The sequence below is a fragment of the Montipora foliosa genome, chromosome 14 (assembly GCF_036669935.1).
Source record: "Montipora foliosa isolate CH-2021 chromosome 14, ASM3666993v2, whole genome shotgun sequence".
Classification (NCBI taxonomy): Eukaryota; Metazoa; Cnidaria; class Anthozoa; order Scleractinia; family Acroporidae; genus Montipora; species Montipora foliosa.
Window position 1 is genome coordinate 15,001 of NC_090882.1, and position 15,385 is coordinate 30,385.

General features: G+C 39.3%; 1 protein-coding gene across 5 annotated transcripts in view; it reads right to left on the bottom strand.

Annotated features, from left to right (window-relative positions):
• LOC137985097 (uncharacterized) overlaps positions 1–15,385 on the bottom strand; it is a 43,583-nt gene that overhangs the window by 831 nt on the left and 27,367 nt on the right. For 2 of the 5 annotated variants that reach the window (XR_011119233.1, XR_011119234.1), the window contains exons 6-7: positions 9,537–9,845; positions 2,353–8,193 (exon numbers count right to left, since the gene is read on the bottom strand). Coding sequence is in view for 2 of the 5 variants with exons in the window: in XM_068832571.1 (XP_068688672.1) it covers positions 7,880–8,193; positions 9,537–9,845 (623 nt within the window). In the remaining 3 variants the exon portion in view is untranslated. Of the gene's footprint in view, positions 1–2,031; positions 8,194–9,536; positions 9,846–15,385 lie in introns of those variants that run through there. The other 3 variants (XM_068832571.1, XM_068832570.1, XR_011119235.1) reach the window with 2 other exon arrangements.

Consider the following 15,385-nt stretch of genomic DNA (forward strand, 5'->3'; position numbering starts at 1 on the left):
AACTAATAAATGACACAGTCGCACCTGAGCGAGTTGGCAAGGAAAAGCTTTTATATGAACATGACACCTTACAGAGACCACTGAAAACTCTTCATTTTTATGTACTGAGGTTTCTTTGAACAGACTGTCATGAAATCCCCTTAGAAGCTCTTAGACCAGCTTTCTAGGGGGTGTCTGAAAAACCTAAACCAAAAAATCTAATATGGACATTTGGCCAATCACGACAAAAGACCAATCATAACTTGAAGTGAAAGACAAGCCAACAGTGCCAAGCGCAGGAGACCGCGACTTCTGATTGGACTTGGTTTTGCTTCTGTACTTGGCTAAGAAGAGTAGCATGTTTCACCTGATTAACTGAAGCATGCTATGCGAGTTAAAAAACTAATCAAGCAATCAAGTAAATCTAAAACCTGTTTAGACGATTGCCAAACAAACCAAAACGTTTCTCACTCGAGTCAAATTTTAGCGATAAATTTGGATTTTCTTGTCCCATTTTTGTCCATGGCTAGATTTGTTCTTTGGAGGATTTTTCAACTTCTAACTTTTAGCTTTTTAAATGTTGCAGTTGCGTCATACTAGAACATGGGCTCTTTTCGGCTTTATTTACTATCCTAAGTAATTACAGATGTTATTGCTATTGATGTCTAGTTAGTAGTAGGAAAGACATCTAATTTTCATGAAAAGAAGTTTTGCATGTAGAAAATTGATGAGTTTTCCGGAATATAATATTCAATAAAAAAAACAGATAAACTTTTAAATGTGTATGTAGAGGAAGAGATTTTCGTAACAATTTAACAATAAAACACTGCAATAATATGGAAAAACTAAAAACCATTTTGGATTAAAAACAACAAAGACGTTTCAACATTCGCTTAACGTCATTATCAAGTCAACTGAGTGAAAAAAATGGGTACAAATTTAAATATAAACGAAGAATTCCTAAGACACGAATGTAAAGAACGTAACAATGATAAAAAATTGATTAAAAAATGTAAGTGCTAAAATATATGCGATAAAAAATATTTGAACGCAGAGTCACGTAAAACGTTTGCCACAAATTGAATCTTTCTGTGTATTTAAGACAGGGCTCACTTTAAAACAAGAACAAGCAAGATTTATTACCAAAATAAAAAAGTTAAACTTTACAATATAATATATTAATACAAAAAAAGGTAATGTTTACTCAGGATAACCAAAAAGCTAATCGAGCTGAGTAAAACAATTCCTTAATGAAAAGCATTTCAAAAACCAAACTTCAATCTGCATTTCTTCAAAATAGAAAATTGTTTGTCCTCTAAATAGTCCATATTACAAGATAAAGTGATATCAGTGAAATATCGCTTCACAGTAGATGTCAATAGTTGCCAAGAAACTGCTATTACATTTATAAATAGGGAAAACGCATCGAAAAATTCGTATCTTTTGACCATTTAGCGGAAATCAAACTATACTTGGACATTTTACGGTACCCCATTGGTTATTCAACTGATTTGGTTACCATGGAAACGGTTACCAAGGAAACAGGATACTTTCCCTTGTACAGCCCCATTGTGATATTTGCCGAATAGTTTGTATGTTTTTCGACGAAATAGAATATTAACAGTTATTAAGAACGCTTACATCAGTCGTTAATTACATCAGGTGTAATATGATTAGCTATAGGCTGTAATAATCTCCCTTAAAGGGAACCTCCACTAAAACAACAAAATAACTTTAAACCACAGAACATAATGTTTACAATTGAAGTTGCTCAAACTTTTTCCAATGAAAGCGGATTGTATCTGAGAAAAATAAATTTCAAAAACACTTGCTTTGGTTTTCAAATTTCCCGGGCGCTGCCATCTTGAATAATTGTGTCGTGTCGTGGTTGCCTTTTTGTTCCAGAACAAATGCTCTTTGTGTCAGAACAATAGGGCAACCACAATTTGAAAGCCAAAACAAACGTTTTTGAAATTCATTTTTTTCGGATACAAACATTTTCATTGGAAAAAGTTTAAACAATTTTAATTGTCAACATTATGTTCTGGGATTGAAGTTATTTTGTTATTTTAGTGGAGGTTCCCTTTAAGTCGGTCTGATAAACCTCCCCGTCCACGGCAGTCCGCCTTTTATGCACCCATCACAGAACACCATTCATACTAGTTCCGTACAATTCAAGCATCAGTTTCACTAGAAGATAAAAACATTCTGTTACTGCTTAAATTAAACCAGCTTACTGGTAAACTTGCTGAGGACTACAGCTCACACAAGTGATACGCAACAGCTGATTCAGCAAAACTAAGCATATATTTTTACCTGTAACTAGTTTTACTTCCTTAAAGGAGACACGATATTTCATAACAAAAGCCTTACCTGCTATCGCACTGCTCATCGTCGTCATCATCATCAGGCACGACATCATCATTGTCGCACCTGTTGTTGCAATCCCGAAGGCGACAGAGGTCAGTGCATTTCAGGCCATTTGCCATGCAGGAGCATGATGGAAGCGTACAGGACCTGCTGCATTGGCAAGACAACAGTTCCAGAACTGCTTTCGGGGCTGGTAGACCACCCATTCAATCAATCGCCAGCCTGCCATCTTCAGTGCACCAGCCACATCCAAGATGTGAAGGTATTTCGGGGCATCGTTGAAGACTTCGTTTCCAAATTGCGGCCTGGTAATCAGTTCTCCGTGCATGCTTGCGAAGTGAATCATCACAGGGAGGTAGCTGATTGGAATCAACATCCCCTCTCTTCAAGCAGAAAAACCAGTATTGCAGCTCGTTGACTTCATTTGTTCCCGCATTCTTTCAGCACATAGCACAGGTAAACCTCTGGAGTTCACAATCGAGCTCGTTAGACAGCTGCCATTCCCTTCCAAGTCCCTTGAATACTTCCCGGAACCCTTGATTTTGTGCCATGATCCGAAACATTAGTACCTTCCCCCGTCTCTGAAACGCACTAACTGTATCACAGCCAGTAAACGCATGGGATCCCGGCAATGATCTGCATGTACTTGCTCCAATTCGCTCGACTATCCTTGAAACATCTAAGTACTTTACTCTTGTCTGGGAACTGCATTTGATGAACATGGAGGACGCAATCAAACTCTTGAAAGCCAAGCACAGTACCAAGACACCTGTATCTTCGGACATGATTATTACCGCAACAAACTTTGATCTCGCGGCATGAGCTGCATGCAACAGTAACCTGGTGTCTGCTTCTTCTTGAGATGAGTCGAGATCAGTCAGACGTTCAACCACTCCGGATGACAAATGGTAGGCTTCTCTGCCACAGGTGACCACGAACGTCTTCCCTAATAATTTGTCTGCATAATTTTCCTTCTGCCATTCCTTAGTTACAAAGACTATCAATGCTTGCTTGTTACGTGAACGGCACAGGAATTTTCGCCATTGTTTGACCTTGTGATCAGCTTGGAGGTTACGAAACTTGCTTCCTGAACCTTCCCCTCTGTTCTCTCATTCCGCATTCTTTATTGAGTCGTCTCGGTAGTCATCGAATACGACATCAATTCTGTCGCTCGAAATGCCTTCGTTTAACGCCATGCTAAATAGAGACTCAGCAATCTCAGCAAATGTTTTCTGGTCACCCTTTAGAAGCTGAGCTAAAGCCATGCCATCTATCAAGCATGCTGAGGGTTGGGGAATAACATCTGCTGCTTGTACATTCTTCTGGAGTTCCTTTGCCAAGAAGGCTTTACTCGTCGTGCGCAACGTGCCATCTGGCTTAGCCAGTGTCCATGGGAGTGGTCCGAGAGGATGGGCGAGGACTTCACTCATATGCAAATTTCTGCTCTCTGCGATCACAATCATTTGTGCAAACAATCTTCTCTCGGCTTTAGGAATAACTTCCTGGGCCCAGTTCCTCAAAAGCCGATTAACGCTAATCTAAGATTAAAAATTAACCAAGCAGTTTATTTCTCTACTCCCAAATGCTGTTCAACACAGATTTTCGGCAGAACTATACATGAGAAGACGTCAATCTTGAAAAACAAAAATAAGCAAAAGAAACTTTCACCAAAAAGTTGAAAACGTGAAACAAAAGTTTACGCTAATCCTGGATTAAGTTAATCGGCTTTCGAGGAACCGGGCCCTGGTTGTTAGAAGCTTTAACCCTTATTTTCTTGTTGAGGTCAGTAAAGGTCTTGAGCTTGGCTTTCTTCAAGGTGTTGTGGAATTTTACATTTGGCGGATCACATTCGAGACGCTGTTCTCTGAAAGCTTTGTAAGCCTCTTTGCCAACCTCTTTCGCTCGTAGCAGATCATCCTCTACTTCAGAAGAGACGACTTTTCTGGTTGATAGACAGACAAGATCTTGAAGGTCGGGGTTGAAGGGAGTTAGCCAAGTATCTTGTAGATACTAGTTTCATCACACGTGATCCTTGAGCGGTGTAAGTCATTGTGTTTCGAAGAAGAGCTGTTGATATGTAGCATGTCCTTAAGTTGTCTGAGGAACGTGCTTCAATTTTCCGCCACCAAATAGTACTTGCTTGCGGCGTTGGGTCTTAGGCTGAATCCTTTCGTGCCTCCTGAGGTTTGAGTGTCCTTATTTACTGTCTCTTCACATGTTTGGTCAACAGGTACTCTCCCAAAAGGATTGCCGTTGCTGAGCTGAACAGAAAGTCCTCCCGAACTTAGACACTCGAACGCGTCTGGGTGCTCCTCGGGAAGATGAGACATCTCCGAGAGATACGCAGAGAGGTACCTGGCATAATTGACATTATCATACGCAAAGCACCAAGGGTCAATTCCTCTCAGAGAAGAGAGGTGCATTGACCAGTTTCCCTCCCTAGTTGCTCTTATCAGTCCCAGTAGCACCTCGACCATGTCAACATACGACATCCAGAACTTCAAAAGCTTTCCGTTACTATGACAAAGGTGGTGCGAATAAGACAGAAATAGCTGCGAGACCTCTTCAAATAAGGGACTTCTCATGACGTCCTGAAACTCCGGTTCACACGTAGAATCAATGAGCGGCTTCAGGCCTTTCATAAGCTCATCCACACGAGGTTTCTTGTCTTCGTGGTGTTCTCCAATCCACCCCTGAAACTCATTCCACACTAGTCGGTTAAGAGCTTTGAACATAAGCTTGTGAAACCGGATGGCACGATTATATCTACAACCTTTCAAAACGCCAGCCGCGGATCCATCAGCAATCACTCCAGATTCCACGCATACATCTCGCAAATCAGCATCCTGGAAACGCTATCCTATCACCGCCAAGAACGTACAAATGGTATGAAAAACTCCCATTCTCAAAACAATATCATTGAACTGGGCACTGTGTTTCCATTTTCTTGGTAGCTTTGGTGTACAGCACCTGGTCAAACACAACAATGCTTTGGAGACTCAAGGTTTCTTTGATCTGAAGCGACTTCGTCAGGACTTGGTACATGGTAGACATGTCAATGGCCGGGGCATTGATAGTGGGTAGGTAACCTACACTATCCTTTGCGACCACGAGCTCGTTTCTCACCAAAATATGGAATCCAGTCCTGCTAGGAATGATTTGGTCTTCACCGGAGTGAAGGCGCGCCAGATGCTATAGCAAGTTCTTTTTCCTAGCATTTTCCATTATTTGAGTTGATGTCACCTCTACATATCCTCGAGAAGGGGGGCTGCAATGATCACCTGCATTATAAATAGGAAGATTGGCGTCGTCCACTGTATCTATGCTTCTCTTTTTGGATTTGACCATTGCAGGTACTGACGTGGGTGGAAGTTGAGGACCAAAATGCACAGCTTGCACGGCGATACCATTGTCTCGGTGGGAGGTGCCCTCACCAGACCAAGTTTCTTCGAGACGATCGATGTTGTCCCATGCAAGAGTGGTACTGATAAACAGGTGGATGTTTTCAGGAAGAGGAACATCCTTACCAGGAGTTGCTGGCATCTTTTGAAGGCTCAGTGCCGTATTTATCTCTTCTAGTTGGGAATAAGCAACTCAGTGGCCACATCGGTTCAAGATCTGGATAAGGTCAACATTGTTGGTGAGGGATTTGACGGCATACGGGAGTAAGATATGCTTCGGGGGCTTCTGCCTTCTGCCACTTACATCAAATATCAGGTCTTAATGACAGCATAAGGCAATGAGTCCTTGGCGAACAAGATTCCATTCCTGAAAAGCTAGTGCTACCCGTCAACAGAGTATATAAGAACTTTTTCACTACCTCTGGGATGTTCACGGCATTTTCGATTTTTTGCCATGTGGCTTCGGTATCTTGGGCTTGGATCGCTTCTCTTAGGCTAAAGGCGGTTAATGATGTATCGCCAGAGCTGGACGAAATAGTATTACTCTTCTCTGTAACTTGCTTGGCTAAATTCAGTCTTGAAAGATTTCTTGGAATCACAAAACTTCGATTGTTCCCATACAGATCTTCAAAATCAATAGCATCTCTAAATTTCTCAACACTTTCTCTGAAATGGGTTCTTGTGGATTCTGGTATTTCTAGTTCTCCTTGAGAATTGACAAAAGAGGTAAACAGGGCATATAACTCGCTCAATCTCACAATCCTAAGATTTTGTAGCAAATCGGTTTTAATGTAGTTGAACAATTTCTCATACCCCTGCAATTCAAAACAGGAATATTCGATATACTCGTTGTCTTCTTTCTTATCGCCACTAAAAGGGATATTTCGGGTGTAATTGCGATAGCATGACTTACGGTAGCACGCTTCAGCAGCAACAAGCTCTCTAGAGACGACAGCCAAGATTCTGTGATCATTTTTTCCTACAGCAGCCTTCCTGATTGTTTCATCGGCGCGCTTATCCACGCACTGAATCAGGTCCTCCCTTGTGCGAGAATTCCTGGTGTATTTATCTTTTTCACAAAAGATACAAACCTGCTGATAAATTCTACTAGGATTGGCCTTGGGTTGTTGGATGGAAGATCTGCGACTGTCGATGGAGTTACAATTTGCCAAAATTAAAAGCATTCTTAAGATATTAATAGTCATTTATTAATGTGCAATAACAATTGTTCCTTCTAGTTTCGATTTCTTTGTCAAAAAAGATAATAAAATAGCGAGAAACAAACACTCACCTGCCTCAGTTGCAGTCGCCATCTTGAATTTTACCCATGATGCATTGCGATTACGGGCTCATAATAAATTATTTCTTATGTTGTCGTTTTTTTAAAAATACCCAAATCTAACACAATAAAACTATGAAAAACGCTTCTTTCTTATATTTTGATACCATAAATAAAGTTTTTACTACGAAAAATAAATTCTATAGCACTCTTAACATTCAGCCTAGTTTTCATGCAAAACCGGGCTTTGACAATATTTCAATGCTTCAAAAATACAAAAAAGCTACTGATTTTAGATTGATATCATGACTTTTTGGAATCACCTTCGGGCAAGCTTCAAATCCGTACCACTCTCGGCTGGTCCCTCGAATTGGTACATTTGAGTGGCTCTGGCCCATGGACTAAAAGCAGACTTCGTTAGCCCATGCTGCTCTATGCGCAAAATGCAGAATCTGAGCGCCAACATTGGTGTCCACATTACAGTTAACATTAAACCTGTCTGTGTATGTACCTTGAGAAATGAAAAGCAATAATAACAAGATTCTTTGAAATCAGTTTAAAATCTATTGGAACTCGTGAATAGATCGACCAATGACTATACTTGCTAACCTACCTAAACTTTCGTAATTTATCTAAATGTACTTTATTTAAGACAAGTATTGTTAAATTGTACTGTACACATGGTCCCTCCTTTAAGCTCAACTCTAGAACGACGACAGTCACTTTCTGAGTTTCTTTATACTTAGGTATGGATCTTTTCCACCTCCAGACTGATTATCACTCTGTCTTACTTAGCATTTTCCTAACTTTGTTCCTTTTGCACTCTTCAGGCAATGTTAAGAGACGGCCACTAAGTTATTTTTATTTGTCCTCTACTGAGTGAGACAATACAATGTAGTTCCACAACCCTTTTCATCATAACAGTCCGGTCAAGCAAAGCTTGTGCAAGCGCACTGTAAGTAGCTTGATTTGCTTTTATCTGAACCCATTTTTGCAATATCTGGTAGGACTGTTCGTAAACATCAGACTTGTGTTGTTCGATTTCTGTGTCGATTTGATCATCTGATACACCAAGCGCTCTGCCCAGTCTTTTACGCTTTCCCTTTACAGCACCAGCAATATCACTTAGATCCTCTCTGCTTACACATCCAGCCTTACATGTTCCTTAAAGTAACATACACAAACAAAGAAGTCAACAAACGAAAATAAAGATATCATAAATAACCTGAACATTTTGGGGAAAAGAAGACAGTTTGATAGCTTGGATATATGACTTCAAATGGAGAAATTTATTTGAGGTAACCTCACCAGTCTCATGTCAAGCCCAGAAACCGTTCCAAAAAAATTACACTCTTTTTCTTAAGAATTTCTTTCATAATAATATTGAGGCTGAAATTTAATATTTTTAGAGAAACCGAATGCTGGGATTTTGAAAAGAATTTTAAAATATCTAATGGTGTGTTGAGAATTTGAATACACTATATGCAATTTCATATTTTTAACTAAACCGTATAAAGTTTTGCTTTTACTAAACGGCAATACTAGCTAAAAAACAAACTCAGCAATAGCTTCAAAATTCAGCCCCATCAAAATCATGGTAGGATACCTAATGTGACATTTTATAGACATAGTTCACTTTACATTCCTTTAAATCTAATCTAAGAATAACCGAGGCTTTCGACAAACAATTAAGAATAAAGATCAGCAATAACAATTTCGCATGACGTTTCGATGACTCGTTCATCATTTCCAAATTCTAAAAAGTCAGATTCCTAAAAGTGCTTTATTTATTGAGAATGCGTGTGAAGTCTCTTTGCATGTGATAAAAATCTACACTGTGGAATGTAGAGAGTGTTAATTACGTACTAAATAGTTTTGCTTTAATTGAGTCTGATTGTGTTCAGTTTGGGTCTCTCTTCCTGGATGAAGAGCATTTCATAGATTAAGCATTCAAATTTCCCACGACATTTCCACAGAATTTGAAAATGATGAAAGAGTCATCGAAATGTCCATCGAAATTATTATCGCTGATTTTTATTCTCAATCTAAGAATATTCACAAGAATATTTTCAGCCTAAAATTGGCAGAAAAATAAGAATATTCAGTCTGGGGTCTGTTTCTTGAAGGTCCCGAAACGTTTTTGCACCTGCAAAGCTAGAGCAAAATACTAAGCCTTATGATTACAGAGCTGTTTTACTCAGGTATCCTAAATATGAAGAGATGTTCCCTTCATACAAGAAGCTTCAGGCATATGCAGGTCTGTTTATAGATACAGCTTAACTGAAAAGGGCCTTTGAAAAAAAAGAGTGTATTGAGCAACTTTCCGAAGGAAAAAAAAAATTGTTCACGGGTTAAGAGACTTCATCAAAGTCAGTGTCAAGACAAAGAAACGCAGCATTATGTCAGAGCAAACAACTAGCTGCTCTACACATTTTAATAATATCATTCTGGTATAAGGAGAAGAGTGCTCATTTTTGTCACTGCAGACTGAATCACTGCAGGCTCACCTGGTACCTTCTGATCTTTCCACAGCGGTGGATCATTCTCCTCACAACAGTAGTTTTGCGCAATATTGCACAGATTACACTTGTCTAAGGCTTTTGCAAGGTTTGTAAATAGAGCAGTGCCACTTTGCTGATGCCAATGTTTTAACATCTTGTAACAACGCTCATAATCTTCATCGTGGTCTTTCTCGATGCCACTCAAGGATGAATCATCCACTCCTAGCTCTCTACCAAGAGCTGTCCTTCCATTGCTGGATTGTATATCCAGTGCAAGGTACGGTAGGTACTCTATGGGGATTGCACCACTCCTAACTGAGACAAGAGAGCATGGTTGATTGCACTTTCAAGAAAACTCTGCAGACAACTAATAAGGAGTTCTTTCCATCTAGTTCACACATAATCTTTCTTACTCCTTTTTTTCTTGACTCTTGTTTCTTGCAAACGTTATATTGGCAATTAGTATTAATCTCTCTTACCCTAAAACGTTGAATTGATGTCACGAGGTGATGAACTTTACAAGGACAATACTTCTGGACTTGGTAAGTTTCAGTAAATGAGCCCTTGACAAAACGTGCAGGGGAGGATCCAGAAAATCCAGAAAGAGGGGGCCCAGTCCCCCATCCTCCCCCCCTCCCGAATGAAAACTTCCCTTTTCAGGACATGCAGCATACAGCATTGTGGGCGTATTCGTAATGCAAAGTAAAAAACCTGATTGTATAATGATAACAACACTTGAAGGACTGTTAGAAGGGTTGGGGTCGTACAAAAAAGTTTTGAAAATACAAGAAAAACAAAGGAGGGCTGCGGCCCCCTCGGCCCCTCCCCTAAATCCGCCTATGAATAGCCCACTTTCGATATATTAAAATTCAGTCCTAAACAAAAGGCATCATCTCGAGGCTCTGGGGAATAAACTCATACAAATCCTTATATTTATTCCCCAGAGCCTCGAGATGATGCCTTTTGTTTAGAACTGAATTTTAATATATCGAAAGTGGGCTATTGTGCTTTGGCAGTTGCATTTTCATCTCCAGCCGCCCATGCAGATGCTCTTTGGGCTCATCACTCAATCTTCCTCCCCCACAAACGTCTGCTGAAACACAGGGCTATTTACGTAGCCCAATCACAGCGCACTTTCCGATCAAGGCAGTGAACTTTGGACCCTGAGAAATTTTGGCACAAACTTAAACGGATGCGAGCATGGCCTTTTCAAAGGTTGTTTGGACGTTAAAACAAACTCATCGATTTAGAGCCTTATCAGCAAGAAGCTGCAGACTATTTTATGAAGAAAGAGACAGACGCGTTCGAACACTGACATTTTGTTCGGCTACACCTGCAGGAAGTCCACTTGAAACTTGAAAAAATGATCGCAAGACATCAAAATATATACTAGCAAGGACTTTCAATGAGCATCATCATCATCATCATCATTATTTAAAAACACGGTGAAATACATCAGGCATTAACAATTTGAAAGCTACAACTTATTACGAAAAACTATGTATATAGATTAATTTTATTTAAAATACTACTAACTATTACAGAAAGTAAACTAAATTAAAGCCTGTTTTACATGAATGCCATGTCAATTAATTAACAATCATCGGAAATTAGTTAGAGATGTTGCCTGCCTAGCAACTGAGAGTAGGCTGTTCCACAGGAGTGCACCACTATAGCCAAAGCTATTTTTATAATAGTATGTGGCAAGGGAATAGCAAGCTTATGTTCAGAATCGCGCAAATTGTAAGAAGTAATCACATCACTCCTCTGAATAAATTTCGAGGACAAATAATTGGGTGTGAGGCCCTTTAAGGACTTATAGACCATCTCAGCCTTAAGTTTTTGACGTCGAGTTTCTAAATTGTCCCAGCTTAGTTCTTTAAGTTGCTGATTGGCGTCAGCATCCTAACTAGAATGAGTAAGGACGCAGACCACATGATTTTGAAGTTTCTGTAATTTGTCAGATAATGTTTTGGAGAATGAAGAGGGTACTTTCTAAAGAAACTGTGGTGCTGCGTCGGTGGGGAAGTAGTCCTACGTCAGAGGAAGGGCTAACGCTGGAAACGTCAGCTTTTAGAATCTCTGTACAGTGGCCAATTTACATTATCAACTCTGTTGATAAAACCAAATTTTTGTATAATGTTTTGGCACAGTTATCCCAAACAACACTACAACAGTTGAAGTGCGATTGAACTAACCCATGATAGATACTTTGTAGAGTTGCAGGAGGAACACAGTGACTTATTCATTTAATAGATCCAATACCAGAAGATATTTTTTTAGATAAAGTGTTGATATGATAACTCCATGTTAAATTTTCGTCAATTATTACACCAAGAGACTTGGTAAAATTGACTCTGTTTAATTGTGTCCCATTAATTTCCAAGGCAGGAAGAACGGCTAGACTTTAATTTTTGCCTTGATTCAATTAACATAAATTCAGTTTTCGTCATGTTGAGAGTCAGTTTATTGGCAATGAGCCAACGGTTTATATTTGACAAGTCCTGATTTAAAGAAGCCTCAATGGAGCAGATGTCGTTATCAGCATATGTTAGGTGAGTATCATCCGCATACATTCTTGGTTATCGATATCTACAACGAGAACTGGGAATTTTTGGGTTCATCTCTTTATCCCAACCAAATGTGGACAGAGTGGAAAACCAAATTTTTACAAATTGTTGACAAAAATGCTCCAATTCGCACTAAGCGCGTTAGATCTAAAAATTCTCTGCGGATTACTGCAGATTTGAAAGAATGCATGCATAATCATGACAGATTAAAGATCAAAGCAATGAAGTCGAATGATCCGCACGATTGGGCCAACTTTAAAAGAATGTGTAACAAAGACAATACTGAAATTAAAGCTGCTAGAGAATTATTTTACAATAATAAGTTTATTGAAGCCAATGGCGACCAGCGTAGAATATGGCAAATTATCAACGATCTTACATCTCGTAACACCGTCAATTCATCGATTAGAGAAATAAATCTAAATGGTATTTCTACATCTGAATCATCCGAATTGTCGAATGCATTCAATGACCATTTCTCATCAATAGCACCTAAACTTGCTAATGACATCCCATTATCTTATAACAATGGCCACTGTCATCTGAAATATGTCAAAGGCATTAACAATAGATTCGAATTGCGCCCTACAAATAGTGGACAAGTTTTAAAGCTACTGCATAAACTAAATAAGTCTAAAGGGGCTGGTCTCGATAACCTGTCAAATCGGCTTATGCGTGAATGTTCAAGAGCCGCGACTTGCTCCTGTTACTCCAAAGGAGAATCTGGAGACTTTTTTTTCGCTATCCATAGAAGAAGTCAGTAAGATTGTTTGAGAATCTTCCAATGCCTCTTGTCGGTTGGATCCTGTTCCTACATGGCTAGTGAAGTCTTGTATTGATGTATTAGCGCCCTCTAATAGTCTGTCACTGAGATGGTTAATCTCTCTCTTCTCAGTGGTTGCGTTCCAAAAAATTGGAGAACTGCTGTTTTCATCCCTCTATTGAAAAAACCTGGACTTGATTTGGTCTACAAAAATTTCCGTCCAGTCGGTAATCTTCCATTCACTTCCAAGATAGTGGAAGAGGCTGCTCTTCAACAACTTCTCGTCCACTGTGAGAAAAATGCTCCTCTTCCTAAATTTCAGTCCGGCTTTCGTAAGTATCACTCGACAGAGACTGCTCTATGAAAGGTTCAAAACGACATCTTAATGAGTATGGATAATAAGAAAGTGACACTTCTCGTACTTTTGGACCTAAGTGCTGCTTTTGATACCACTGAACATTCCATTCTTCTAAATATCTTGCAACAGGATTTTGGAGTTGCGGGAACTGCTTTAAATTGGTTCGACTCATTTCTCTCCGGTCGCAAACAACGCATACTTGTCGGTGATAAGACTTCTGACGACTTCAATCTGAACTGTGGAGTCCCCCAGGGTAGTTGTATGGGGCCTGTTTTGTTTACTCTCCACATCTCCTGCCTCTTTAACATTATTACTCAGCACCTACCCTGTGTCCATGGTTATGCTGACGACACTCAGATTTACCTCTCCTTTCGACCTTGTTCTACCCATTCGGAAATTAACACGGTCTCTGTGATTGAAAAGTGCATCGCTGGCGTTTGCTCTTTGTTTATTGGAAATCGTTTAATGATCAATGACGCGAATTATTGGAACCCGTCAACAACTTGAAAAAACATCTATTGAATCTATTATCATTGGTGACACTGTCATTAAACCTTTAGAAAGCATCCCAAACCTCGGGTCCTGGTTCAATGCTCACATCCAAATGAATGTTCACATAGGCAAGATTTGTAGCGAGGCTTTTCGCGGACTATACAACATAAGACAGATCAGAAAATTCCTTACCGTGCAATCCACAAAGACACTGATCCATGCCTTTGTATCTTCACACCTTGATTACTGTAACACACTTCTATTTGGTCTACCTAAATATCAGCTTGATCGTTTACAGAAAGTCCAGAATGCCGCGGCTAGAGTGACTCTTCAGATTGCGAAATATGATCATATCACACCCGCTCTTATCGACTTACATTGGCCTCCAGTAACTTTTAGAGTTCAGTTCAAATTGCTCCTTTTTGTTTTCAAGTCACTACACAACCAAAGTCCATCCTACATTAAAGATCTTTTATCCCTGAATCCAGCTGCTAATTATGCTCTTCGTTCGTCTGCAAAATCTCTTCTGTTTGTTCCAAAAGTCAACTGCTCTACACTTGGGGATCGGGCCTTTGCTCATGCCGCACCTGTTTTATGGAACTCGCTGCCATTAACTGTAAGAACAAGTAGCAGCCTCGCCATTTTTAAAAAGCAGCCTAAAACATTTCTTTTTAAGAAAGGTTTTAATTTGTTATTATAGCTTTATAATTTTATAGTTTTAAATTTACTTATTATTATTATTATTATTATTATTATTATTATTATTATTATTGAATTAATTTTAACTTATGTAAAGCGCTTTTGAATATTCTTCTATAATTTTAGCGCTATACAAATTTATTATCATCATCATCATCATGTGCTGACCTTATTTCGCCATATATCTCAATTATCTTCAATTGTTGTCTCGTTACCGGCATATTCCCTGCATGACTGGAAATTGGCCAAAGTTACGCCTATATTCAAGCAGGGCGATGGAAGTGATATGGACAATTATCGCCCAATTTCTGTGATCTTTATCCAAAAACAATATTTTGTCACAACATCAGTGTGGCTTTCGATCTCTTCACCCTAATACAACCGCTTTGCTCAAAGCCACTGATAACTGGGCCTTTAACATAGATCATGGCTATGTTAACTCTGTTCCCTTTTTAGACCTAAAAAAAGCATTTGACACAGTCAATCACCCTATTTTATTATCCAAACTATATTCATATGGAGTCAAAGGAAATGCCTACGAATTACTTTCTTCTTACTTCGACAATCATACGCAAAAAAGCGCTGTCAATGGTGTCCTTTCTAAAAGTTACACTTTAACTTGTGGGATTCCCCAGGGACAATACCGGAGCCTTTGCTGTTTCTCTTATATATTAATGACTTACCTAATTGCTTATCTGGCCCCAGCACATGAGACATTGACAATATCCTGTTTAAGTCCTCCTTGAGAAACTGTTCGAGTATTTTGCAGTGAAAAAGATGAAGTGTTCGTAAATCTACAAACTTGGATTGGTCTGGATTAAGAAAATTGTAGCGTTGCCATTGAATTCAATGTGACATCTAACTTTGCGCATTGTGGTTATTGCCCCAAGCTAGGGAAAGTACATGTATTCAGTTTTACATGACTGGCTTTTTATTACACAATGACTTGGCGCCGATTGGCTCTAAAGTTATT